The 25,545-nt window shown below is 38.8% G+C and overlaps 1 protein-coding gene and 1 long non-coding RNA gene across 4 annotated transcripts in view; one reads left to right on the forward strand and one right to left on the reverse strand.

Annotated features, from left to right (window-relative positions):
* Positions 1-1,427: 1,427 nt before the first annotated feature.
* gpank1 (G patch domain and ankyrin repeats 1) lies at positions 1,428-9,688 on the forward strand. 3 transcript variants are annotated; one of them, XM_039694209.2, is made up of 5 exons: positions 1,428-1,549; positions 1,948-2,197; positions 3,548-3,822; positions 5,639-5,754; positions 8,827-9,688. In XM_039694209.2, exons 2-5 carry the CDS (start codon positions 2,011-2,013, stop codon positions 9,275-9,277), a joined length of 1,029 nt encoding a protein of 342 aa, XP_039550143.2. In that variant the 5' UTR covers positions 1,428-1,549; positions 1,948-2,010; the 3' UTR covers positions 9,278-9,688. The 3 variants fall into 3 exon arrangements, with proteins under 3 accessions (XP_039550143.2, XP_088988419.1, XP_088988420.1); XM_089132293.1 differs by having other exon boundaries at positions 1,483-1,634; XM_089132294.1 differs by having other exon boundaries at positions 1,484-1,634; positions 1,994-2,197.
* Positions 9,689-16,365: 6,677 nt separating this feature from the next.
* Positions 16,366-25,545, reverse strand: part of LOC120471877 (uncharacterized) — a 30,469-nt gene continuing 21,289 nt past the window's right edge. The window contains exons 2-3 of the long non-coding RNA XR_016168880.1: positions 16,953-17,027; positions 16,366-16,868 (exon numbers count right to left, since the gene is read on the reverse strand). This is a non-coding gene — a long non-coding RNA (uncharacterized LOC120471877). The remainder of the gene's footprint in view (positions 16,869-16,952; positions 17,028-25,545) is intronic.

Below are 25,545 nucleotides of genomic sequence, written 5' to 3' on the forward strand. Positions count from 1 at the left end.
TCACATTGATTTGTAGAATTGTTTTTTTTTTTTTTTTAAATCGGATCGGGTTCACTATGCACATTAATTATATAAATTTCACTGTAGGAAAAAGTTCACGTGGCCGTCGTCAGATTTGGAAAGGCTCTTTCACGGTGTCTTCAGTCGATTTCAGTGAGGCTCGTTGTTTTCGAGTTGTTCCTTCACTCAGAAATGAAAATATGTACATTCTTGTACCCTTGACTCTTTCTGGATTTTCTCTACGTTTTTTTCACTCTAAATGATACGTATGCTTATGATTTCAGCTGTAGCTGGTTATCCTCAGACATGCTCTAAAACTTTTTAGATATGGATTTAACAAAAGGCACCAAGGCTCAGTCTTTTAGGCTGTGGGCGGGACTGTGATGCTCTAAAAGAAAAGAGAACGCACTGTCAGTGAATGTCCTCCCGACGTTGGTATCCAAACTAAATAGGCTATTTAGCAAGAATGCAAAGTGTGTGTGTGCCATGATGATAATATTTAGGCGCATCTTGAGAGAGTCTAAAGAGAGTCTAGGGTGGATCAAACTGTGTGTGAGAGAGGGCGCGATACTGTGTGCGTGTGTTTGTGTGTAAACAGTGAAGCGCATGGACTCTATCAAAACACTTGTTCAGCTGCTTTCTTGAGGGCTTGCAACCAACTACCGCACACATCTTTCCCGAACCACCTTTCTTCATGTTGTAATTGTTATTATCAGTGCTTTGTCGGCACAACGGACAAACAAACCCAGCCCGCCAGAACGGAAGTGGGTTGCATCAATGGGAGGAGTTTAGGATTTAGATTGGAAACGGCTCATAAACTTATACATTGTTGAGTTTCTTTAGAAATAAATAATGAACAAATGGGGTCTTTGAATGCCTCATATGTATTTGCTGTCAAAGTGATGCCAAAATGAATGGGAGTCAATGGAATGCTTTGAAATACTTTTTGCCTCGTTCAACAGGTTTTTTGGTCATCTAAATTTGAAAATATTAATAGGAAAAGACTACGGTCTATAACAATTAATTTTTGCATTAATAATAAAATTAGAGAGGTATCCTACAAAATTGTACACAGAATTTACCCTGTATGGAGTTACTTTCTGAACGTTTCTATTTGAATATTGAGGTGTGAATTTTGTGGCAATGCCAAAATAATCTGTAACTCATGTTTTTTAATTGTATTTATTCGAAAATGTTTTGGTTGGATGTTTCAAATTTCATTTTCAAAGTTGTTTGAAAACATGCATACAAATTGAGCTGTTTGATGTTGTATTTATTTATTTTATTTTTTTTCTTCTTCTTTTTTTGTGCAGGACAATGTTGATTCCAAAAGCATGATGTGCTTCCTTATACAACTTTTCATATTACTTGGAAAAAATCACATTCATGTGGAAAAAAGGGCTAGAGCTAAGGCAAGCTTTGAACACTATATAAAACAGAGATTAAAACAAACAGTTCATACTCCAGACCAGTTGGTGGCAATAGTAAACTTTGGTCGCCATAAACATCACAACAAGAAGAGGAGTACAATGTGTGTTTGGTGTTTACCGTACGTGTAAATTTTTTTAATTGTTTGTTTCATTTTTCTGGATGTGCTCACGCAGAGTGGGAATTATTCACGCGCAATTAAAAGGGTATTGTTGTTTATTTCCTTTGATTTATTTTATGTTATTATACATATTACACACGGATGTTTAATATTGTTGTGGAATGCTAAATGGCACGATACAATACACTATCATTATCTAAGAATGTAAATAAGTACTCTGTAGACCTGTGTTTACCCATTTCTGATTAGATCTAAGTCTTGATCAAGCTTCTTTGATTTAATAATTTGGTGTTAATTTATTTCGGAGATAATTTTAGCTACCCATATAAAGCAAGACATTTAACTGACCTAAGAATGAAAAGGCATTTAATATTTTAAAGCTTTTATTCTTTCTCTAGTCTCTAGTCTCAAAGACATGAGCAGCATCGGATATTTCCTCTTTAGCAGATACTGTGTTAAAGATGAGCAAACCAGTCTACTTTACCAAAGCTAAAGAGGACGGAAATCTCTGGATAGAAAAAAAGAGAGAAGTCAAGCAAACACTTTCTGGGGAGGAGGCCAGAGACTTCTACCAAACCCTGCTACAAGAGAGAGATGGAGAAAGGCCAAAAGAGAGAGAAGCAGCTACCATAAGGAGAAGAAGAGCAGGTAGAGATGGAGATAATAAGTAGAATTACACAGCATCAAAAAAAAAAATATATATGTATAAAAAACTAAGATGAGTTGATACATACCTGTCTCGTCTCAGGGCGTGCACTCAATCGCTCTGGCACGCAAGACAGTTTGATTGCACTTAACTTAGCCCATTTTATTCATTAGGTGCCAAGCAGAGAAGCGACCAAACACCTTCACGTTTTCCCTATTTAAATACAGTTACACAAGTAGAGTAACTCGACCAAGAATGGTGACACAAAATAAAACGCTGCACTTTTTTAAGCGTGTAAAGTGTATAACTATAATTTATGGCAGAATACCACAGCAAGTGATAGGGAGTGAGATTAAAGACACAGCACCAAAATAGCTGGAAATGGTCATGAAAAATGAAACTATGACAGACCTAGTACCTGCTTAGCATGTATAATGTGAATATTCTTTATTAATTTTTATCACAAATCGCATGAAAATCACGCAGAAATCATATTGTAATTGTATGGTTCTTCTCTTTATTTTTCACGTGTAGAGACGTTTGTTTCACTTTTTATCACGGAGATAAAAACTAGGAAGTGGATTGTACAAATATTCATCGAATGAGAGAGTGGGTAGATCACTGATGTAAATCAGGAATTGGGGAGACAGAGCTCAGTGAGAAATTAAGAGAAATTCTATTCTGTATGGCAAAATATTTAGCAATCATGTGAGAATAAAGCAACATTCCAAATATGTGCAATTTTTGACAAGGAACCCATAACAGACACTGTTCAGTGAAGCTATGTGAACACAAAACCGCAGCAGACGTGATCGAGTGAATTCATTCGTGTTGATAATCTATTCACAATATAACGTTAAGTTGGCCGAATGGGGAAAAGCTAGTTATGCTAGTTTTAGTTATGCTACACCAGTGGTTCTCAAACCTGTGCTGGTGGACCCCCAACACTGCACGTTTTCTTTGTCTCCCTAATCAAACACACCTGATTCAACTCATCAGCTCATTAACCCATGTGATAATGAGCTGGTGTGTTTGATTACGGAGACAAAGAAAACATGCAGTGTTGGGGGTCCTCCAGGACAGGTTAGAGAACCACTGGGCTACACCGACGTGAGCCTCCGTTAAATATATACGAACCCTGAAGGAGTGTATTTTGGCACAGAATAATGATCAACTCGTATTGTGACATTTTGGCCATGTTTAGCAGGAGAATCCAACTCTTTAACAGCTAAATAAGTGTCAGTATGCATGAAATAGCATTAGACATCCCCTTTTATTTATAATAGTTGTAGCTGTTTAAGATGCATTACTCTACAGTTTTATCATGATAACCCATTATCTTTTGACTTGAGGACCCAGTCGAAGAAGAAGAGAAGCACAAAGACAAGACGCTTCTTATGTCCAACCGGTCAGCACCTCAGAGCGTGATGGACACAAACTTCTCCGATATGCCCAAGAGGGCAACATTCGGGCCTTGAAAGACCTCTTACGGTGTGGCTATGATGTCAACTTCCGTGATGATTTTTACTGGACGGGTGTGATGTGTGCAAGTAAGGCAGGAAAAACAGAGGCTGTTCGGTTGCTGCTTCAACACGGCGCTGCTTGGGTGGGAGTGGTGGACAAACAGGTGCATGACTTTCAATTTTGAAAAAATATCTGCCTCTGGTGGAGATAAGGATGTATTGCTTTTTCCTCCCCATTGGCTTCTACTTATTTGTTAACAACTTGTCAATATGGTCAGTTGATTGATAGTGGAGCTATGATAAATAGATCAGGTTGTACTGCTGGCCCCTCTAACGTAACTACCAAAGTACTTAGATGATTAATTGATCTGATTGTAATTATTATGCACGTAGATATCAGTCACTCAATAATGCCCCAGGAACTAGACTTTTGTGCATTATTACTAATAAGTCTAGTAATACTAATATTATTATTAATAATAAGATGTTCTCTTTGGGAGATGTTGAATTAAGCCTAGTTCTTACTACATTATTTTAAGCCCGATTTGCAAATCGTTGAGCTCGCCGACAGGTCAGGGTGTTATGTCCAAATTGTGGGGGATTAGCCGGTGATGAATGCTCACCAATCTGTTAGTGTGAAAGAGCCAACAACGCATCAAAGACGCTCACAGACACTTCGCCAAGCCCAGAAAAATATCTAGCATGCTAGATATCCAGAGCACTCAACCTCAGAGATGTCATGAGCTACAGCCAATCAGAGCAAGGCATGGGTTGAGGTCAACGGGTAAATCTTATTTTTCATTTTTTGCGTTTTCAAAAAGTTTGCAGGCAGCTCTAGTTTCTGTCTGACGTCCATATTCGTGTGTTGTGTTCGTCTTCTTCGCTGGGTATTATTGTGCAGTACGTGCGTGCTGTTTCGCGTCATTTCCGGTTCATTTTATCGAGTGATTTTTCGTGACACAACATGGTTTGTCGACAAGATAGAATCGTTGGGTGACAGAGTTGTTGTCAACTCGTGTAGTGCGTTACCTCCTCCTGTTGCGGATCAATCACGTTGTGTCGTGTGGTGTGAACAGCTCATCAACTTGAACACTCCTCTGATTTCAAAGAGAGCAAGTTCAATGTAGTGTGAACCGCACAGTTTAGCCAGATGTTTTAAAATCATGTAGTGTGAATTAGGCTTTAGCTGTAGTTAAATGGATGGTTTAGATAGTGTTTCTCAACCCTGCTCCTGAAGGACCCCCAACACTGAACATTTTCTTTGTCTTTTATCAAACACACCTGATTCAACTTTTCAGCTCATTAGAAGAAACTCAAGGACCTGAAATGGGTGTCCTCCAGGACAGGGTTGAGAAACACTGGTTTAGATGTAAAAAAAAAAGTGCTTCATTAAAGAAATTAGTGTATAACAGACTTTTATAACACTACGAGTACTTTTAAGGCCCATTCAAGAACTATAATTGTGGTAACTACTCAAATTCTATGACACTTTTTTCATCTAATGAACTATAAAAGTATTGACAGCTAATCAGAATCAACCCAACATTAAAGAACTTGAGCATTTAAAGCAGCAGATGACATAACCTTTACTATTATTTATATACTAATGTCATTTTTATTATTTTCAATTACCTGTTGTTTTTATATTTTAATATTTTAGTATTTATATTTTATTTTATTTAATCTTAGTTAAACTATTTTAAATAGTTTTAGTTTTATTTAACGATATTGCCACTGAATACATTTCAAAAAGAGAAAATGTGAACTTTTATCACAAGAGCAGTGAAACATTTACTCAATACATTGTTATTCATAAAATTAGTTTAAAAATAGTTATATATGATCCCTAATGGAAGTAGTCCTGCTACTTAAAACACAAAATCCTGAAACACTATTGATGTAATATTTTGCAAATCATTTCCTAAACATTATCTCTGGTTGTCTTGTTTTGTCTCCCTCCTTTTTTTCTTTCTCTCTCAGGGCAGAGATGCTCGGGATCTGGCCCTACAGGCAGGTCATCAGGATGTAGTGAGAGAACTGGAGCAGTTTAGCATGTCAGAGACTTCAAACACACCTACTACAAACAATGCAGACAGGTTAGATGGTTTACAGTTATAACTAATAAGTGTCCAGATGTCCAAACACAACAGAAATTCACACTTAAATATAGCGGTTAACGTTATCATTTACATGCATGTTCTAAGCCTGTTTTTGCATAAATGTACACTTTTTCTTTCTTTTTTTTTTCAAAATTAACTTAATTAAAATGTCAATACATCATCATTCCTTCTTCCAAAAAGTGTTTTATTTTTTTATTTATTTATTTATTTTTTTAATCAAGTTGTTGTAAAGTTTACTGTTGCTATGTGTTCTATTTAAACTCTCTTGGCTGACTCTACTGCAAATGCTAGACTATGACACTCTTCTTTGCTCCGTTAATACATAAAACATTAGCCTTTATGTGTATGTTTCGGTCATTGACAATATTTTAAATTTTTATTAATTTATAAAGTAATTGACTTTTTTCACTTCCAGGAAATAAGTCTTGTAAACGCAGTTTACGTGCATTGGTGGTTATTGGTTTGCATGTAAACCGGGACAATGGTTTAAAAAAAAAGGGCCTTTAGTCCCGCCCTGTACCAGACTACTATCGAAATCTGGCAGTGGCTGCAGACCTGACCTGGCTTGAGCTCGCGTAAGAGCAGGACATGACAAATTAACAGTGGCAAATGAATGTTCAGCGTCCTTAATGGTGGATTGCAAAAGTTCATATAACACTGGCAAGTCTCTTCCTAGAATCATATCAGCTGGTAAATTGTCCACTATGGCAACATTCAGCAAGTACATTTGATTCTGTACCTCTACCATTATCTCAGCCCGGGGATACTGCTTTACATCCCCATGCACACATTGAACAGAGGTAGTGTTCACATAATTGACATTATTTACAAAGCATGATTTCAACATTGACAGAGAACTTCCAGTATCTAAGAGTGCTTTTAGGGCATGTCCATTAGCAGTCACATCATATCCATTCTGACCCTCTTCCCCAGACACAATCTCACAGTCCCCTTCTCTAGGCACATAACAAAAGCCTGTGAGCTTCGCTTTGCGAGCGGGACACACAGCTGCCTTGTGGCCCGGCTGTTGGCAGTAAAAGCAAAGCCAGTCTTTGGCCATTGACTTTGGACCTTGTCCCTGATCAGGAAGTCCAACACAGCCCCTCTCAGACCCAGTGTTATGTGAAACGCCACGTACAGTACCTTTGAGTGGTTGAGTACGAAGACTGCCGCGATGAGCATTCAGGTATTGCTGAGCCAACTTTGCTGCCGCCAATCCTGACCTCGGCTCGTGCTCTCTTACCCAGGTGCGTGCATCATAGGGTAGCACCCGAAGAAACTGCTCCAGGATGATGACCTCTCCGATCTCCTCTTTGGAGTGCTCCTCCGGTCGCACCCACCTCCTGTACAGATTCTTTAGCCGCTGGTAAGTCTCTGTCGGTGACTCTGTCGCTGGGACTGTAGATGATCGGAAGCGCTGGCGATAGGTCTCTGGAGATATATTAAACTTCTCTAGCAGTGCTTCCCTCAGTTCAGTGTAGACCTCAGCCTGCTCCTCGTCCATTGCAAGGTATGCTTCCAGTGCTCGCCCTGTCAGCAACGGGACCAGACGGTAGCTCCACTCCTCCTCGGGCCACCTCCAGGTCCTGGCCAGGGAAGCGCTGGAGAAGAGAGACCAGTCGTTTACCTCAGCCGTAAGCTACTGCCCAGGGAAACTAGATATTCAGCGGTGGAGAAGGAAGGTCTCGCCATCAAGTGGTCCCTGGACAGTTTGCGCTACTATCTCCTTGGTCGAGAGTTTGATCTAGAAACCGACCACCGGGCCCTAACTTGGATTCAGTCTATGAAGGACCACAATGCCAGAGTCACACGGTGGTACCTCGCCCTACAACCATACCGCTTTAAGATACGACACAGACCGGGCAGACTCAACGTAGTAGCCGACTACCTGTCCAGGTTTCCGGCCAGTCCGCGGCTAGGAGAGGGGGAAGGTGATGTGATAAAGTCACCTTAGCTGCTACCGCTGGGGAAGCAGCACTGGCACGCTCACATATATACACCCTTAAATACTCCATTCATCTACATCTTGTTCCTTCTCATCATTGCTGCTATCATAGAAGCGGGTGCACACGCGATTATGATAGCACATGGACATTCATCCCATTTCTCCCATCTCCTTTCCATATTCATTCCCCAGTCATTTCATACACTTACATTGCACTGTGGTGTCGTTTCGTTCGTGTTGTTTGTCTGTGTGGGCGTAGTCAGTCTTCCGGCCGGGAATCCAAACCGAACGAGCGAGCGGTGGTCGTTTATGACGGCATGGCCGTGCCACGTCGGCGCATCAAAACCGGAAGCTGACGAAACCATTGTATAGTGTGGATAGGTGTTCATGTATGTATTTAAATGAAGAAATTATGTGTTATTATGTGTGTATGTGTATGTATGTGTATATATTTATAGGGAATTAATTAGTATGGATTATTATGGATAATCCAATAGATGCAGTATTGGTGTGTAGTGAATGTAAGATGTTACTGAAATTGGTGTGGCCCAAAAAGGGGCGGGGTTTGGCCTATTTAAACCAAGCCAAACCTGAAGTCTGGACTTGTTAACCAAGTCGGAAGCGAGAGTGCAACTGTGGTGCCTCAAGCAAACGAAACCCTTTAGTGTGTGGTAGATACATTTTATTTAAAAGAGTTTTCATCTTTATTTTGTTATTTTTGTACTTTTTAAGGGATCTTCCCTTTTCTTTTTGTACGCACCTGTATAGATATATTTCACTGTGGACAGTCTTCTTATTGGCACTGTAAAATAAATTCCACCTTGCACGAAGTGCTTCTGCGAGTGCGCCATCCTTTTACATCCAAACGGACACACATTTCTCCCCGAAGACGAGCTGGTGGGCTCGTCTTCATCACAAAATGATTTTTAGGAGTTATCAGCATATCAATGTGTACAGTAATCATGCTCAATGCTGTGTTTTTTCTTTTCTTTTGTATTTCCCCCCATTTATAACATATTTTACATGATGTTCTATTGTTTATTTAAATAGTTTAAATAGTTTTTTATACCTATTTATACTTATGTGTGTGTCTGTTTCCACAGTGTTCATTCTCAGTGGTGCAATATGTGTTCTCTGCATTACACAGACAACACGGAAGCACACAACAGGTCCACAGTGCATCAGTTCAGTGAGCTCCGCCCCCCAGCCACCCCTCAATACTGCCTGCCCTCTTCCAGCACTAGCTATAAAATGATGCTCCGCTTGGGGTGGGACCCCTCCTCTGGTCTTGGACCTGTCCACTCTGGCCGCAAAAATCCAGTAAGCACAGTACTAAAGAGAGATCAGGCAGGACTGGGATATGGTGTGACCTCACAGCCTAAAGTCACTCACTTCAAGGCCAAAGATCCTCAGGCAGTGCAACACAAACATAAAGAAAAAAGACTGAGACAGGAGAGAGAAAGTACCCTCAGTGCCAAACAACTTGAGAGGAAAGAAGAGATAGAAAAGAGATGGGAGAGAGACTACCGTTCTTCATTTAACTTTGACTTCTGAACTACCATGACTCTTGTGCGGGATTTCATAACACAAACCATTTTTATTTTTCAGTGAAATTCAGTGGTCTTTTTACTTTTCTGCTGTAACTGACACTTGATCAGTTAGCTTTGGCAGTAACAAATTGTATTCAGCCTACATGGAACACTAGAAATGGAAAAAGAGTAGAAATGTGTACAGAGGACAAAACAGTTGTCTGGCAAAAAACTGGAACTGGATGACACTTTATTTAAAAAAAATTGTCAACAAATTACAATTACATAATTAGATTATAAAACATGAATAAACGTGCATTGTTTTATTTTATTTAATGTAATCAATCTCAAATTTTGAATTGTGTCATCTTTTGTATTCAGTTTTAATGCATTCATAATGTATATATGTATATAAAAGTATAGTTTCAAATCCAAATTTATGTGCTTGCTCATGACACACCTCACACAGTAGCTGTTCCCTAACTTTTCGTTATAGTAAAACTAGGTGTTGATATGTTTAAGATACAAACAGGACAAGAAGTTCCATAAAATTAGTTGTTGACATGCACAATCATACACTATTGAAGCCTGTTTTGTGCCACAGTTCAGTAAAAAAACAAACAAACAAAAGATTCTTTAAGATTCTTAAGATCTGCTTATGGATTTAAAGGGATAGTTCACTTAGTGAACTAGTGAACTAAGGGATAGTCCAAATTAAACATAATTTAATGACTCGTAAATGTAAGTACACATTGATGGCCTAAGACACGGAACGAGCAGTTTGTGTGAGAAAACGAACAGTATATTGTTTTACCTCTTGTAACCACAGCCACATCCAACTGATCTGAAGGCACGGGCGCTTCGGTCTGCGCATGCGCCGGAAGTGATCGCTTACACCTGTACGTCACTCATTGTTTACACAGAGATTTTGGAAGTTTTACCTTTCACTGTGAAGATCTAAACATATTTAGATATACAAGAAATCGCAATGGAAGACAAAGTCATGTTTAATTTGGACTTCTCTGTGCGTGCTCTTTGAGGTGGGCCCCACAAATCTCCATTATGGAGACTGACAGGCAACAACGGTTTGACCTAAAAATATCAAAATTGAAAATACTGTGGAAACAAAGACACCTACATCTTGGATGCCCTTGAGGTAAGCTAAAACATATCAAAAATGAATTTCAAAATGAACTATCCCTTTAAGCCCTTTATCCTTTAACTCATTTGCTGGCATGTGCGCATGTCTCTTTATTCTTTGATTTCAAATCAAGAAACTGATAGTTTTTTAATCTCATGTTAAAGCATTTTTTTCTTTACATTAAAGTTTTTATTTTTTTCATCCGGTATATGACAAGGTCGGTTTACTTGGCGCCATGATCAAGTACTGCGATGTTTGGCTTTAGCATTGGAAGGCAAGCGTAGTATGGCCAATAAGTTGCCGCCTGCAAAACATTACACGCAGAAGACAGTTTTCCTCCGCCCAGGCGAGCAACCACCAAGAAAAGGTGTTACCACTAATTCTCGCCCAGGACAACTGGAAGCTGCTGGCTGATCTTGATCAATAGCTTATCTTTCCACCTGAGATTGCTACCACTAACTTACGACCAGATATTGTTTTGTGGTCTGGATCAGCACGCATTGTTCAGCTGCCATGGGAGGATGCGGTAGATGAGGCATATGAGAGGAAGAAACTGTGGTATGCTTATCTAACCACTGAAGCAGAACAGCGAGGATGGAGAGTCCAGGTTTATCCAGTGGAAGTGGGTTGTCGAGGTTTTGTGGCACACTCTACAACCCGGTTCCTCAGAGATATCGGATTCAGTGGCCAAGAGTTGCGTCGCAGAGTAAAGAACTTATCTGAAGCAGCAGAGGGGAGCAGCAACTGGCTGTGGTTGAGACGGAAAGATTCTGCTGGCTATGTACAGTCCGCCACGCTACGGTTTCGTAGAATTCTTGAAGAGTCTGTTTGTATAGGTTGCATTGTAATTACAGTCATTACGTTCCTGTGTATATTGTTTGAATGACGTTGTTGGCCAGATATTGTGTTTTGCGGTAGGAGGTATTCCATATGGAACCGTTGCCACTGAAACTGCATTATAACGCACCAGTGGGGCTCGACAGCCTTAGTCAAATGGGTTGGCGCGTATGGTTGGGTCGCGCGAGATTGTGGTTAGGTCTCAGCAGCAGGAGGAATGTAGAGATCAGTAAGATGGGTTGAGTTGAGTGGGGGATGGAGTTGCCAGAGTTACTGTCGAGCCCCCTTTAGGTGTCGTGGGCTAGTCGACGAGACACTGAGGAAGGAAGGTGCCCACTTGAAGACCCTAGAAATGACTCAGCTCAATCCAGATGGTTGTCATGTTGGTCCACTAGGGAAACCACACTGTAGTTGCAGCCGTCGTGTGTGCTGACGGCGGCAAATACACTGCAGCCGTCAACGCCGGACATAGGAGGAGTCACACCACCATATGGAAAGAAGCGTAAATGGATGGAGAAGCATAGTTTACTGTAAAGCTAGTTTTGCTTACCTTGGCGAAAGCCAAGTATAAATCAGCATGAAGTTTTAACATCTACTCTCGTGTAATGGAAATCATAATCTCTTGTAAAAGCATTTTTTTCTTTGCATTAAAGTTTTTATTCTTTTCATCCGGTACATGACAATATCATACTACAAATAGCTTATAGATATGTAAATGCTACGTATTATGCCAAAATATATACAGTGGTTGCAATTAACAGAAGGAAACGGAATACTAAATGAAAACAAAAGAAATGAAAAATAAGAAAATGAGGAGTTAGAGTTACTGTGTCACATGGACAGACGTCACATAAGACCAAAAATCTTCCCAGACAGGGATACACACAGGGACACATGCTCTTTTCTTATGTAGTTTGTAAAGCAAATGTTCATAAGAAGCTGTCTTTGTCAACATTGACCCATTCTTTTAACTCAGGGGTTCTTTGAGTTTTCCAGTCAGTACCATTATCACCGCGACAACTGCCAATCCACCACGGCAAAAATAAACCAGTCACATTTCAATGTCGTTCGTGAAATGACCGCCATGTGGCACAAAGGGACATTTAGTGAATGGATATAAATAAAAGTTTAATTATAAAAATAAATAGAAAATAGCAAAGTTTTACAGCAGACCATTTTATGAATCAAAAGTTAAAATAGGCCTCTCGCAGTCAGTGAAAATAAATTAGGTGGAATACTAATCTCGCGTGCTAGCACACTGCTGCTGAGTGAACAACAGAACGGGGCACTTCTCTGTGAGAGAAGTCGTGGTCGAGTGGTAGAACTTAGGTTTCAATCATTTCGATGACACTGTTTCAAATCCTGCATAAACAAGGTATTTATAAAATTTCTATTTTATACTAAGGAACAAATCTCATCCAACAGATTCACAGAATTTTCAGAATCTTCAAAAGAAATAGAAATGTAGACTACGTCTGAATTTACGTCTTCAAAAAAAAAAAATAGAAATTAAAACTTCATGGGGTTCCATTTAAGCAGAAAGACTTTTGTGACCTTTACAGAGTTGTGACCTTTACACGTTTTGTCTATCAAGATAATATTTACAAGTTAATCCAAAATTTATACATTTTGAAGCCTATATACAGTTTTTAAAAAACACAAGCAGGTTATAACTGTGTTCTGTGTCATAGATCAAAACGTGAAAATATTTAGAGGCTTTGTTCACCACAGACCTTATTTCAGGCGATTTAGCAAAAACCCATGCAAAAATCCCATAGACTTTTGAGCGAGGGAACCGGTAGTGCTAAAATGCTAACTCACTTCCGCGTTTTGGCCTACAGAGTGACGTCGTAACTTCAGCACTCTATAGAGCATCACAGTCCCGCCCACAGCCTGAGAGAGCGCTGGTGCCGGAAGTAAATTTCCCATTCATTTCTCCCATTGACATTTTGTAAAATCCATATCTAAAGAGTATTAGATCATGTCTGAGGATAACCAGCTACGGCTGAACTCATAAGCATACAACATATCATTTCGAGTGAAAAAATGAAGAGAAAATCCAAAAAAAGTCAAAGGTACAAGCCTGTGTACATATTTTCATTTCCGAGCAAAGGAACTACTCCTCGCATAAACCACCGCGACTCACTGAAGTCGTCTGAAAGCCACCGTGTAAGAGCCTTTTGAGTGACTTCCAGCTGACGACGGCTGAATGAACTTTTTCCTCCAGTGAATTTATATAGTGAATGTGCAGGAAAACTCCTTTTCCTCGATTTACTGAAGCTTATGCACATGCTAAAACATTGAGCATCTGGCTCGCTCATTGGCTGTGTTGCGGCTACATGGCGCGGGGTCGTCTCTGAGGTGCGACCAGAGCCCGTCTAACGGAGAGCCTTGGCACTTCCTATTAGCCCTATGGGCTCTATGCACGGCGTTATTTCCGGTGAAGGTGTAAGGATGCTCGATAACTTCCGCCGATCATAGAGTCCAATGCAATAGCGAGAATTTATATTGAATTTTATACTCCATGGTTATACTAATGCAACGTTAGTCACAAAAACAGATAAAACAGACACCCCTCGTTGTGTTTATGCTTCTTTTTAAAATTATATTAAATGAACATAACTATATATAAAATTACATCTAAACGTAGGCTATGTACGTTTTTCGTTTCAAAGACGGGAGGACAGTAAATATTGAAGACTCTGCCATAATCCCGTTTTCTCCGGTTTTCCTCCGCTTTAATCTACACAACCGGAAATGGACGAGCATCCTTGCGTCAAATGCGGAACTTATGCGTGCATATAGCCCATTGTGTATCATCTTGGTTGCTGTTCCATTAGAATTCCACTAGAGGTGATCGCGGGCGAGCGCAGAATGAATGGGAGTCTATGGGGCTAAATAAAGTTAAGATATCATCTTAACTGTGAAAGGTCTACTTTCATTCATGTAAAGTAGGCCTACACTCACAATAGTGTGACAAAACGTTTTCTGGCTCATTTGAACGAACACTGGAGAAACAAACGTTTGGGCATTTCTCAGTGGGCATTTCTCAATCAATAAGATGACATGGGTTCAAATCCCAAACAAACATGGACTACTGTAGCTAAATTTTATATTTAGGCTATTAATGCAGAGAGATTTGTCTAGTTCTAAACCATATAGTTTTTTTTTTTGCCAAATATAAAATTGCTATGCATTTCCATTTTACACTAAGGAACAATAGTATCAAACAGAATGACTTTACATCTGTATAATCCTAGCAATCATAATTTCAAAAGTGGTTGTGTAAATAAATAAATAAATATATATATATATATATATATATATATACATATATATATATATATATATATATATATATATATATATATATATATATATATGAAGAGTTCAGATGCAAAAGCCTCTAAGTGCCATTTGAAATTTTTAAGTTCAAATTTTTAAGTTTGTATATTTAAGTTCAGTAATTTCACTTAAATGGCAATGATAATTACATATTAATTGTTATTTAAGTGAAATTACTGAACTTAAATATACAAGTTTGATAAAAATCATTATTAAAGAAGAAAATTTCAAATGGCATTTAGAGGCTTTTGCATCTGAACTCTTCATATATAGTCTATATATATGGCCTATGTTCATGGTCTTCGGATGAGTTTAAGATATTTTAGATTTAGTCCGAGAGTTTACTGTCCCTCCATTGAAAATGCATGTTGGTGATTCTCTGAGATGGGTGTCTTTTTGGTCATACCATATTTCTGATCATTTCATGTGATAGTGGATTAGTCAAACCTTTAAGAAAATCACTTTTTATCTTTTTTTGTCTTTTTATCACAAAAATATTATTATTTAAACAAAAATTTTGCGGTATGGCTCTGTTTAGGGAGTCCTCTGACCTTTCATGAGCACCATGAAATAGCAGGGAGTCAGGACAGCAGTAGCAGCATTAGGGAACGCTTACACAGTTTAGGACTGTGAGAACTAAAATATCCCCTGTGAACAGAGCAGCAACATGACATAAGGAGGAGCTGGGGAGGTGGCGGGCAGCAGAAGCGAGCAGCAAGTATGTATGAGCAAGCTGATAGGGCGCCTTGTTTGAGCTTTGGCCATTGAGCAGTGAGGACAGCCCCAGCTAATGCAGCTCAGTTGGAGCAGATAAGCTGCAGCAGATCAGCTGTCAGCAGTCTCGAAACCTTCCACAAATGCACGCGAGAGATTCACACACGCAAACCAATACACAAATGCACGTGACAGAACCACACACACACACACACACACACACACACACACAAGGCAATCCACAGATGCACGCGACAGATCCACACAAGGCAATCCACAAATGCACGTGACAGATCCACTCTCAAACCAATCCACAGATGCGCGCAATTGGATCCAAGCATGCAAATCAATCCACAAATGCACGTGACAGATCCATACTACAGCCTAGTAGTTGGCAAACAGTTACAGAAATAATTTAAATACTTTTTAAAGCTGTCCTGTTAACCAAATGGTTTTCTTAATAGGCTATATTTGATTATACGTTGAAGAATAAAAAAAGAGGTTTGGTTTTACTCTATATTAATATGTAGGCCTATGTATATGATATTTAGTGACAAATGTTTCGACTTCAGTTGTCTAGCAAATCAGAAAACTAAATGAATCCTGTCCTTAGAAAACTAAATGAATCCTGAATCAAGACTCAGCTCAAAAGCCGGTTAGCGTCCTCTGGATGTGGACAGATCATAGACGGGACAGGCTTGTGGACAGATAGGCTTGTGTTCATTTGTAAATCAAGACCACGGAACAACAGTCTCAAGAGTCACATGATTCGCTGTAAATGAAATTACACACTGTAAAAAGAAAAGGTGCCTGGAGGAACCTTTTGGGGTTCTTCACTTTGCCACGCCGGCGGAACCGTCTGTAGATCCTCTAGGAACCCTTTAAAAAAGGGACAGTTCTCTGAGGAACCACCCAGGTTTCCTGAGGAACTCTTATATTAGGACCTGCATGGAACCACTTTGGGTGCTTCCAGGAACCAATTTTTATTTATTTATTTATTTATTTATTATTATTATTTCATGTTGTTACTATGGTTAGCATTAACTTCTATTATTATAAACAAACTGAACCAAATACAAGGTAAGAATTGTTTATTAAACTTTAGATCCATTTTAATACATACACTTCCATGCACTCGGGAAAATAAGCCAGTAATAGATTAATATCACTGAATAGAATACACAAACAAATAGTATAATACATACTGTAAGCAACATGAATAATCAACAATGTACAGTATATACAATAGGGTATACAAGAAAAGGGTATACATCTCAACAAAATGCATGGAAACACATCACATTAATAAAAAAAACCCAATTAAGTTAAGTTGTGTCAATGGACTTTTTTTGCCTGTGTAATTTCACAAATTTGACCGCACCTTTACTTGCTGAAACATAAAATGCAATCATTAATAAAATCTTAACAAGGGACATGTGAGGTTAACGAGTTAGAACAGTACAATTTTCCGTTCATTTTTCCTCTTTACTGGTGGATGGTCCAGGCACTTCAATGATTTTCAGGTCTCCAGGAGGATTATTTTTCTTGTTCAAACTTGTATTTCAGCTTACCAAGGTGCCTGCAAAGAACCAAAATTACTGTCAGCAGTGTTATTAAAGTGATAGTTGTGAACTGAAAATAATTTCCTTGTGACATTCCGAACCTGTTTGACTTTCTGTCTGTGGAACCCAAAAGCAGATCTCAGGCGTAATGCAACCCCAGTCATCATTCAGTTACACTGCAGGAGACAAGCAGAACAAAACTGTGTAAATCATTCATGAAACCATTCTTATGTACACTTGTTTAGTTCAATTCAATGCAACAATTTATGTAAAAATGCTTAAATATTGTGTTAATCTCCAAAAATGTCACAGAAAAGATCATAAAAATATGAAAAATTAAATTGAAAAATTGGTCCACAACTCATGTGTTATGAGTTGTGTTGCAAGTCTTCTGAAGCCATATAATAGCCTTTGTTTTTTGTCTAAAAAGACTACAGTTCGATTTTTTTTTATATTCAAATGCAAATGATTAAAGGGGAAATGAAGCTTAAAAAATAAGTTTAAATGATTTACAAGATGGATTTCCAATATAATCAACAATTATATAAGAAACATTACAAATGTAAACATTTAGAAGAAAAAAGGAAAAAACTTTGTATCTTTCGCCGCCAGGGTGCCGCCATTGTGCAGTTGACGTCACGGGGTTGGTTGGCTCAAGTTTAACAGGCTCTGGGCACTGAAAATCGCGACATCAAACTGTGTTTACACCAGTGTTTTGACCGCGAACGACTAATGTTAGGTACAGTCATTAGACAAAAAGACGACTTCTCATGTTATATGTTGACAAACTGCACATAGAAACATTGTTCGCGATGTTTGCCGTCAGATATTCCCGTCTCGTCAACATGTAAGTTAGCATGTAACGTTATTTGTTGAAGGGGAAATCAAACGTCCATATTTTCGCAGTGGTAGTGCTAGTAGCTACAGCCTACATACTAGGAAAAAGTGTCTCCTCTCTGACATCCTTCAGGGAAAGCATCGCCGCTTCCACACGTCTACCTCCCGGCACAGCATGGTAAACGTGCGCGCCGGTGATGCAGAATTGACCACGCAATACATGCTCAAGATCAACCTCTAGACAAAAGGTGGACTAACGTTACATGGTGTTGACGAGACGGGAATATGACGGCAGACATTGCGAACAATGTTTCTATGTGCAGTTTGGCAACATATAACATTAGACGTCGTCTTTTTGTCTAATGACTGTACCTAACATTAGTCGTTCGCGGTCAAAACACTGGTGTAAACACAGTTTGATGTCGGGATTTTCAATGCCCAGAGCCTGTTAAACTTGAGCCAACCAACCCCGTGACGTCAACTGCACAATGGCGGCGCCCTGGCGGCGAAAGATGCAAATTCTTTCTTTTTCTTCTAAAAAATTAGAAGATTTTTTCTTCTAAATGTTTACATTTGTAATGTTTCTTATATAATTGTTGATTATATTGGAAATCCATCTTGTAAATCATGTAAACTTGATTCACTGTTTCATTTCCCCTTTAATGAACTGTATAAGAAAAAATGTATATAGAATTATTGGAGCCAAATCGGTGATGTAATTTTTCTGAGTGACATGAATGAGATTTAAGAGCCTGAAGGAATATTTTCATAGAATAACTGATTAAAAAACACAAGTACACAGTCAAACAAAACAAATTCACACAGAAAAGTTCATAATAATAAAGTACTTGTAGTGTGGTTCCGGTAACTTCCTCCTGTAATTCAATGTACACTGTAAAAAATAAAATCGTAAAAAAAGGGTCAAATAACTGGCAGCAAAGGGTGCCAAATACATACCGTAAAAATAAAGTTAAATATCCTAATATAAATTAAGTTGTTTTACAGAAAAACACTGTTATTTTACAGCTATTATCTGGATTATTACGATCAAACACTCTAACTGTAAAAACAATGCATTGTTATGATCATAGTAAAATACAGTTCATAGTAAAAAACAGTCAATGACTGTCAGCAATGGCTGCCATACAAAAAACATAAAATGAATGTAAAATAGCCTAATTTAAATAAGTGCAAAAGTAGAAATCTTCATTAAGCTCTTTAACAGAAACACAGTTATTTCACATATTTCCTGAATTTTTATTAAGAAACATGTAGGTGATGTATGATTTTCTGTCACTATACATCACTGCATCAGCAACTACACAGTTACTGTCAGTTAATGATTTGTTTGGCTTCACTGGCTTCTGTGAAGCGATGACCTAAAAAGACGCATGAGGCCGTTCCTGGAAATGGGAAGGCTGTTTGCAGCGAGCTGCAGTCGCGCTGATGGTGGGTGACTACCTAAAGTAACATGCACCATTTCATCAGTTTTATTCTGCTCATCCTGAACTGAAGCACAGGCTCTACTCTTCAACACAATGGTGACCCACAAAACACACCATACAGAAACAATCCAGACTTTATTTATTGCATACTAACATTCTTACTGAGACAGATGTTTAGAAGTTGATTTTTTATGTAAAATAATAAATGTTGATGTCACCATAATGGAGATCAGTGTTTGCTTTAGTGGGGCTCTTGACCTTTTGCTTTTAACATTACTATTTCTCTGACTGCTTTAACTGAGTGTCATAATTGATACATATTTGTTATGGTAGGAATCCAGGAGAATCTCAGTTCAGAAGATCTGATCACTTAATAATGGTAATGTTTTTCATGTAATTGAATGCTTAGTGATATCACCTGATTTTTAATTCACTATGCCGCAGCTTGTCAGTTAACTTCGGCTCTTCGTCACAGCAAAAACTCAGTCAGTGTTAATTTAACACTCCTGGGATACAGGAGTACACACTCAAGAGTGTTAAAGTTAATGAGATAATTAAGTGATTAACTGAGTGATGATTGAGCATCATTGAAGACACCTAAAGCAGAATCACAAGGAGAAAATCTAAAATTGTAAGCCACCGTTATGGAGATGAGTGTTTGCTTTAGTTGGGCTCTTGACCCTTATTTTATACACTTTATATTTTAATTGGCTGTTGCATCTGAGTTATACCTGCCAGATGAACAAAGAACAAAATATTATCTAATAATTTTTGTTATATTATGACAATCATTATTTGAACTTAATGTTTGTGACTTATGTTGTTGGTTACATTATAACTGTGATTCTGTATAAATACCCAGAATTTGAGATATAATATAATGGATAGCTTAAAAGTTGTACAAAAAAAGAAAGTCTGTCTTTTAGGCAAACACAGATATCAAGATTCAGTCAATGCTTCTCAACAATGGTGGTGAGCAGAATATTCAAGTAGGAAAAGTAAATTACATTGACAATTCAGATCATAATTTATTCATACCGCAATGCATGATGGGAGCCATGAATGAGTTGTGATTGGTGGCAACAAGGATTATTATTGTCACCACGGTTGAGATACACAGGCTGATTATTAATGTCTGTGTTTCTAAATAAAGATAAAGGGATTTGATCAGAACAATTTTTATTACATGTTTTGCATTATAAGAAAAATACAGATTATCATATGCTGCAGAACCACTAAACTGTTGCTAACAAGTTAAACCGAATCATCTGAATAGGTTTCATTTAGATCTCAGAAGGATTATGTCAAAAAATAACCAACTCTTTCAGATCCCACTTTTCTTTGTTCATTTGACTGTTATAAATCAATAACAGCAGACAAACAAAATTTAAAGTGAAAGTATAAGTGTCGAAAGCCCAACTAAAGCAAACACTGATCTCCATAACGGTGGCTTACAATTACAATCCTAACTTCACAGAAAATAACTGTGATTTTTGACGACCATTTTCTTTCATTTTAAATTGTACTCAAAACACTGCAAAATTACAAATAATATCTGGAAAATAAAAATGCAGCTGATATTTTAGGTATTGTTACATTAAAGAAAAAATTCCAGTCATTCACATTTTTTTACAGTAATTGATTGTATTTTTCATACAGTATTTTTCTGTTTTCTTAAATTACATAAACATTTATGTAAAAGTACAAATAGAATCTGTAATTAAATGGTAACAAAACAGTTAAATGATTACATGACTGTAGCTCAAAAAACTGTAACATTAAAGTAAAACGTCATAAATTAAATAAACTGAAAAACACTGTTATTTACAGGTATGTCCTGCATTATTATGATCAAATACCTTCATTGTAAAAAAAATCATAAAAAATGGTCAAATGACTGGCAACAAAGGCTGCCAAACAAAAAACATAAAATTAAAGTAAAATATTCAAATTTAAATAAACTGAAAAAAACACTGTTATTTAAAGGTATTTCCTGCATTATTATGATCAAATACCGTCATTGTAAAAAAATCGTTAAAAAGGGTCAATTCACTGGCAGCACAGGGTGCCAAACAAAAACCATAAAATTACAGTAAAAATATGTTAATTTAAATAAAAACTTGACATCACCATGATTGAGATCAGTGTTTGCTTTAGTTGAGCTCTTGACCTTTATTATATGCTATTAGTTTCACTCTGGCTGCTTTAATTATGTTTTCAACATACATTTGTTATAGCATTGAAATTGGGAGAAAATATCAGCTGATGTTGGTCAGTTATTGGTGATGTTATAGTCATCATATGGTGACCTGATTCACTGATATGACAGAGAAATCTGTTGTGAGTGTATCTGTTGTGATTACATTGTAAATAGGTGTACTTAAGTTTTAGATTAAATCTAGGATTGTCGTATTTTCCCCATGAACCTTGTTATATTGAAACAATATTAATTAAGTGATTAATTTAGTGATGATTGAGCATTATTGAAGACACCTGGTGATAACAAGCAGAATCACTGAAGGAGAAAATCACAAATTGTAAGCCACCGTTATGGAGATCAGTGTTTGCTTTAGTTGGGCTCTCGACACTTATACTTTCACTTTAAATTTTGTTTGTCTGCTGTTATTGATTTATAACAGTCAAATGAACAAAGAAAAGTGGGGTCTGAAAGAGTTGGTTATTTTTTGACATAATCATTCTGAGATCTAAATGAAACCTATTCAGATGATTCGGTTTAACTTGTTAGCAACAGTTTAGTGGTTCTGCAGCATATGATAATCTGTATTTTTCTTATAATCCAAAACATGTAATAAAAATTGTTCTGATCAAATCCCTTTATCTTTATTTAGAAACACAGACATCAATAATCAGCCTGTGTATCTCAACCGTGGTGACAATAATAATCCTTGTTGCCACCAATCACAACTCATTCATGGCTCCCATCATGCATTGCGGTATGAATAAATTATGATCTGAATTGTCTATGTAATTTACTTTTCCTACTTGAATATTCTGCTCACCACCATTGTTGAGAAGCATTGACTGAATCTTGATATCTGTGTTTGCCTAAAAGACAGACTTTCTTTTTTTGTACAACTTTTAAGCTATCTATTATATTATATCTCAAATTCTGGGTATTTATACAGAATCACAGTTATAATGTAACCAACAACATAAGTCACAAACATTAAGTTCAAATAATGATTGTCATAATATAACAAAAATTATTAGATAATATTTTGTTCTTTGTTCATCTGGCAGGTATAACTTAGATGCAACAGCCAATTAAAATATAAAGTGTATAAAATAAGGGTCAAGAGCCCAACTAAAGCAAACACTCATCTCCATAATGGTGGCTTACAATTTTAGATTTTCTCCTTGTGATTCTGCTTTAGGTGTTTTAAATGATGCTCAATCATCACTCAGTTAATCACTTAATTATCTCATTAACTTTAACACTCTTGAGTGTGTACTCCTGTATCCCAGGAGTGTTAAATTAACACTGACTGAGTTTTTGCTGTGACGAAGAGCCGTAGTTAGCTGACAAGCTGAGCCATAGTGCATTAAAAATCAGGTGATATCACTAAGCATTCAATTACATGAAAAACATTACCATTATTAAGTGATCAGATCTTCTTAACTGAGATTCTCTTGGATTCCTACCATAACAAGTATGTATCAATTATGACACTCAGTTAAAGCAGTCAGAGAAATAGTAATGTTAAAAGCAAAAGGTCAAGAGCCCCACTAAAGCAAACACTGATCTCCATTATGGTGACATCAACATTTATTATTTTACATAAAAAATCAACTTCTAAACATCTGTCTCAGTAAGAATGTTAGTATGCAATAAATAAAGTCTGGATTGTTTCTGTATGGTGTGTTTTGTGGGTCACCATTGTGTTGAAGAGTAGAGCCTGTGCTTCAGTTCAGGATGAGCAGAATAAAACTGATGAAATGGTGCATGTTACTTTAGGTAGTCGCCCACCATCAGCGCGACGCTGCAAACAGCCTTCCCATTTCCAGGAACGGTCTCATGCGTCATTTTAGGTCATTGCTTCACAGAAGCCAGTGAAGCCAAACAAATCATTAACTGACAGTAACTGTGTAGTTGCTGATGCAGTGATGTATAGTGACAGATAATCATACATCACCTACATGTTTCTTAATAAAAAAATCAGGAAATATGTGAAATAACTGTGTTTCTGTTAAAGAGCTTAATGAAGATTTCTACTTTTGCACTTATTTAAATTAGGCTATTTTACATTCATTTTATGTTTTTTCTATGGCAGCCATTGCTGACAGTCATTGACTGTTTTTTACTATGAACTGTATTTTACTATGATCATAACAATGCATTGTTTTTACAGTTAGAGTGTTTGATCGTAATAATCCAGATAATAGCTGTAAAATAACAGTGTTTTTCTGTAAAACAACTTAATTTATATTAGGATATTTAACTTTATTTTTACGGTATGTATTTGGCACCCTTTGCTGCCAGTTCTCTTTCATAGGTTCACTCAACGCTGCGGATAGCGCAGTGGGATATTCTCTGAATATGCCGATTGTCTGAAGCCCAATAGAATCACGCCAATTCATTGGCTGATGGCGCTCGCGCAATCTGGCCCCGCCCCGACGCAATTACGTCGCATAATCATATACGCGCGTGCGCCATCCTCCCCTCAGATTTCTCTACCTTCACGAAGCGATCACATCGCCCTTCTTCTCGGTTTTTCTAAAGCCTATACGGATTATTCGGATTCTTGCACTTCAGCGACTGCACAAGTGGAACTCTGTTCGCCTTCCAGTGAAGCTGCAATGGAGTATCGACGTTGCTCTCCGCCATGTGCTCGCTTCATCGCAAGCGACGACCCTCACAGTAAGCGCATCAGGTGTTTGGGTTTCTCACATGCGCGCGAGGCCGTTTTGGGTTTTTCTAAATGTAAATTTTGCGATAATTTACTTCTAAAAACTCTCGGCTTGCGGTTTTTGAGAAGGATTCTAAATTCGTTTCCCACCGTCGCGCTCCCGAGGCTTCTCGAGGATCCGTGGCCTGGGGTTCGGATGTTGAGCTCGAGGATGTGGAGTTTGAGCAGACGGGCCCCGCTCTTTCTCTCCCTCCATCTCCCGAGCTCGCTCACTCGCCGGTCGAGTTCGCTCATGATTATTTGTGCCCCAGCCCGGGAGCACGCGATTCTGTTTCTTTCGGGCTGGAGGACGTCATCTTTACCGCGGCTTCCGACTCCGAGGATTTCGGGCCTGCTCTCGTCGATGACGTTATCCCGCCTAGCGGCCAGGAAACGCGGCCTACTCTGAGCTCGTGGATGTGCTTTTGCACGCCACGGAGAAACTCACGATCGACTGGCCTGACGAGCCCCGCGAATCGCAGTCCTCCAAACTCGACGAGAGGTTTTTCAGTGGCCCTAATTCTAGGCCCCAACGGAGAAAATTGCAGTTTTTCAACGATCTGCATCGGGAGATTTCCAGATCCTGGAAGCAGCCTTTCTCTTCGCGTCTCACTAATGCGTCAGCTGCTGATTTCACCAACCTCGTGGGTTCTGTGGAACAGGGCTACTCTGCCATTCCGGCGATCGAGGATACTTTGGCCAGCCATCTTGCTCCATCGTCGGCGCCATCTTGGAGGGCACGTCCTCTCCTTCCATCGAAGGCATGTAGAACCTCTTCCTCTCTCATCGGGAAATCCTACATAGCGGCTGGTCAGGCAGGCATGACCCTTCACACTATGGCCATCCTTCAGGCCTACCAGGCCGATATCCTTAAAGAGATGGATGAGGGTAGTGGTGTCACTCCTGGGGCTGTGAAGGAGCTGCGTAAGGCCACGAATTTGGCCTTGAGGGCCACCAAACATACCGCATGTGCGGTGGGCCGCTCTATGGCTGGCGCGGTTGCTGCGGAACGCCACTTATGGCTCAACCTCACTGAAATTCGCGATAGAGATAAGGTTTTCATCCTCGACGCCCCTATCTCTCAGTCAGGTCTGTTTGGGGAGGCGGTCAATACAGTGGTCGAGAAATTCCGTTCCTCCAAGTCTCAATCCGCCGCTTTTAAGCAGTTCATGCCCAGGAGAGTTAGGGAATCCCCCGCTCCCTCCCCTGCCCGAAGACCTAGAGAACGTTTTTCTCAGGGAGCGGAGTCCTCTTTCAGGAGGAGTGACCCAGCGCGTCCCCCACCTCCCACGGTTTGGGGAGCCAGCGGTCGCCCGTTCCGCCGTCAGCGACCTCATAAACGTGTGCAGCTAAAGCGATCCGACAAGCCGCCCGCTCCAGCTGCCTCGTCCCGCTCCTGACCCGTTGGTCGGGAAAAGGAGAGCTCCTCCACAGGCACGAGGTTGGGACAGACCGCGCAAGTGTTTCTGTCCACCTCCAACCAGCTCTCCTTTTCTTACCCTGTC

The sequence above is a fragment of the Pimephales promelas genome, chromosome 6 (genome assembly GCF_988280905.1).
Source record: "Pimephales promelas chromosome 6, fPimPro1.hap1.1, whole genome shotgun sequence".
In the NCBI taxonomy this organism is placed as follows: domain Eukaryota; kingdom Metazoa; phylum Chordata; class Actinopteri; order Cypriniformes; family Leuciscidae; genus Pimephales; species Pimephales promelas.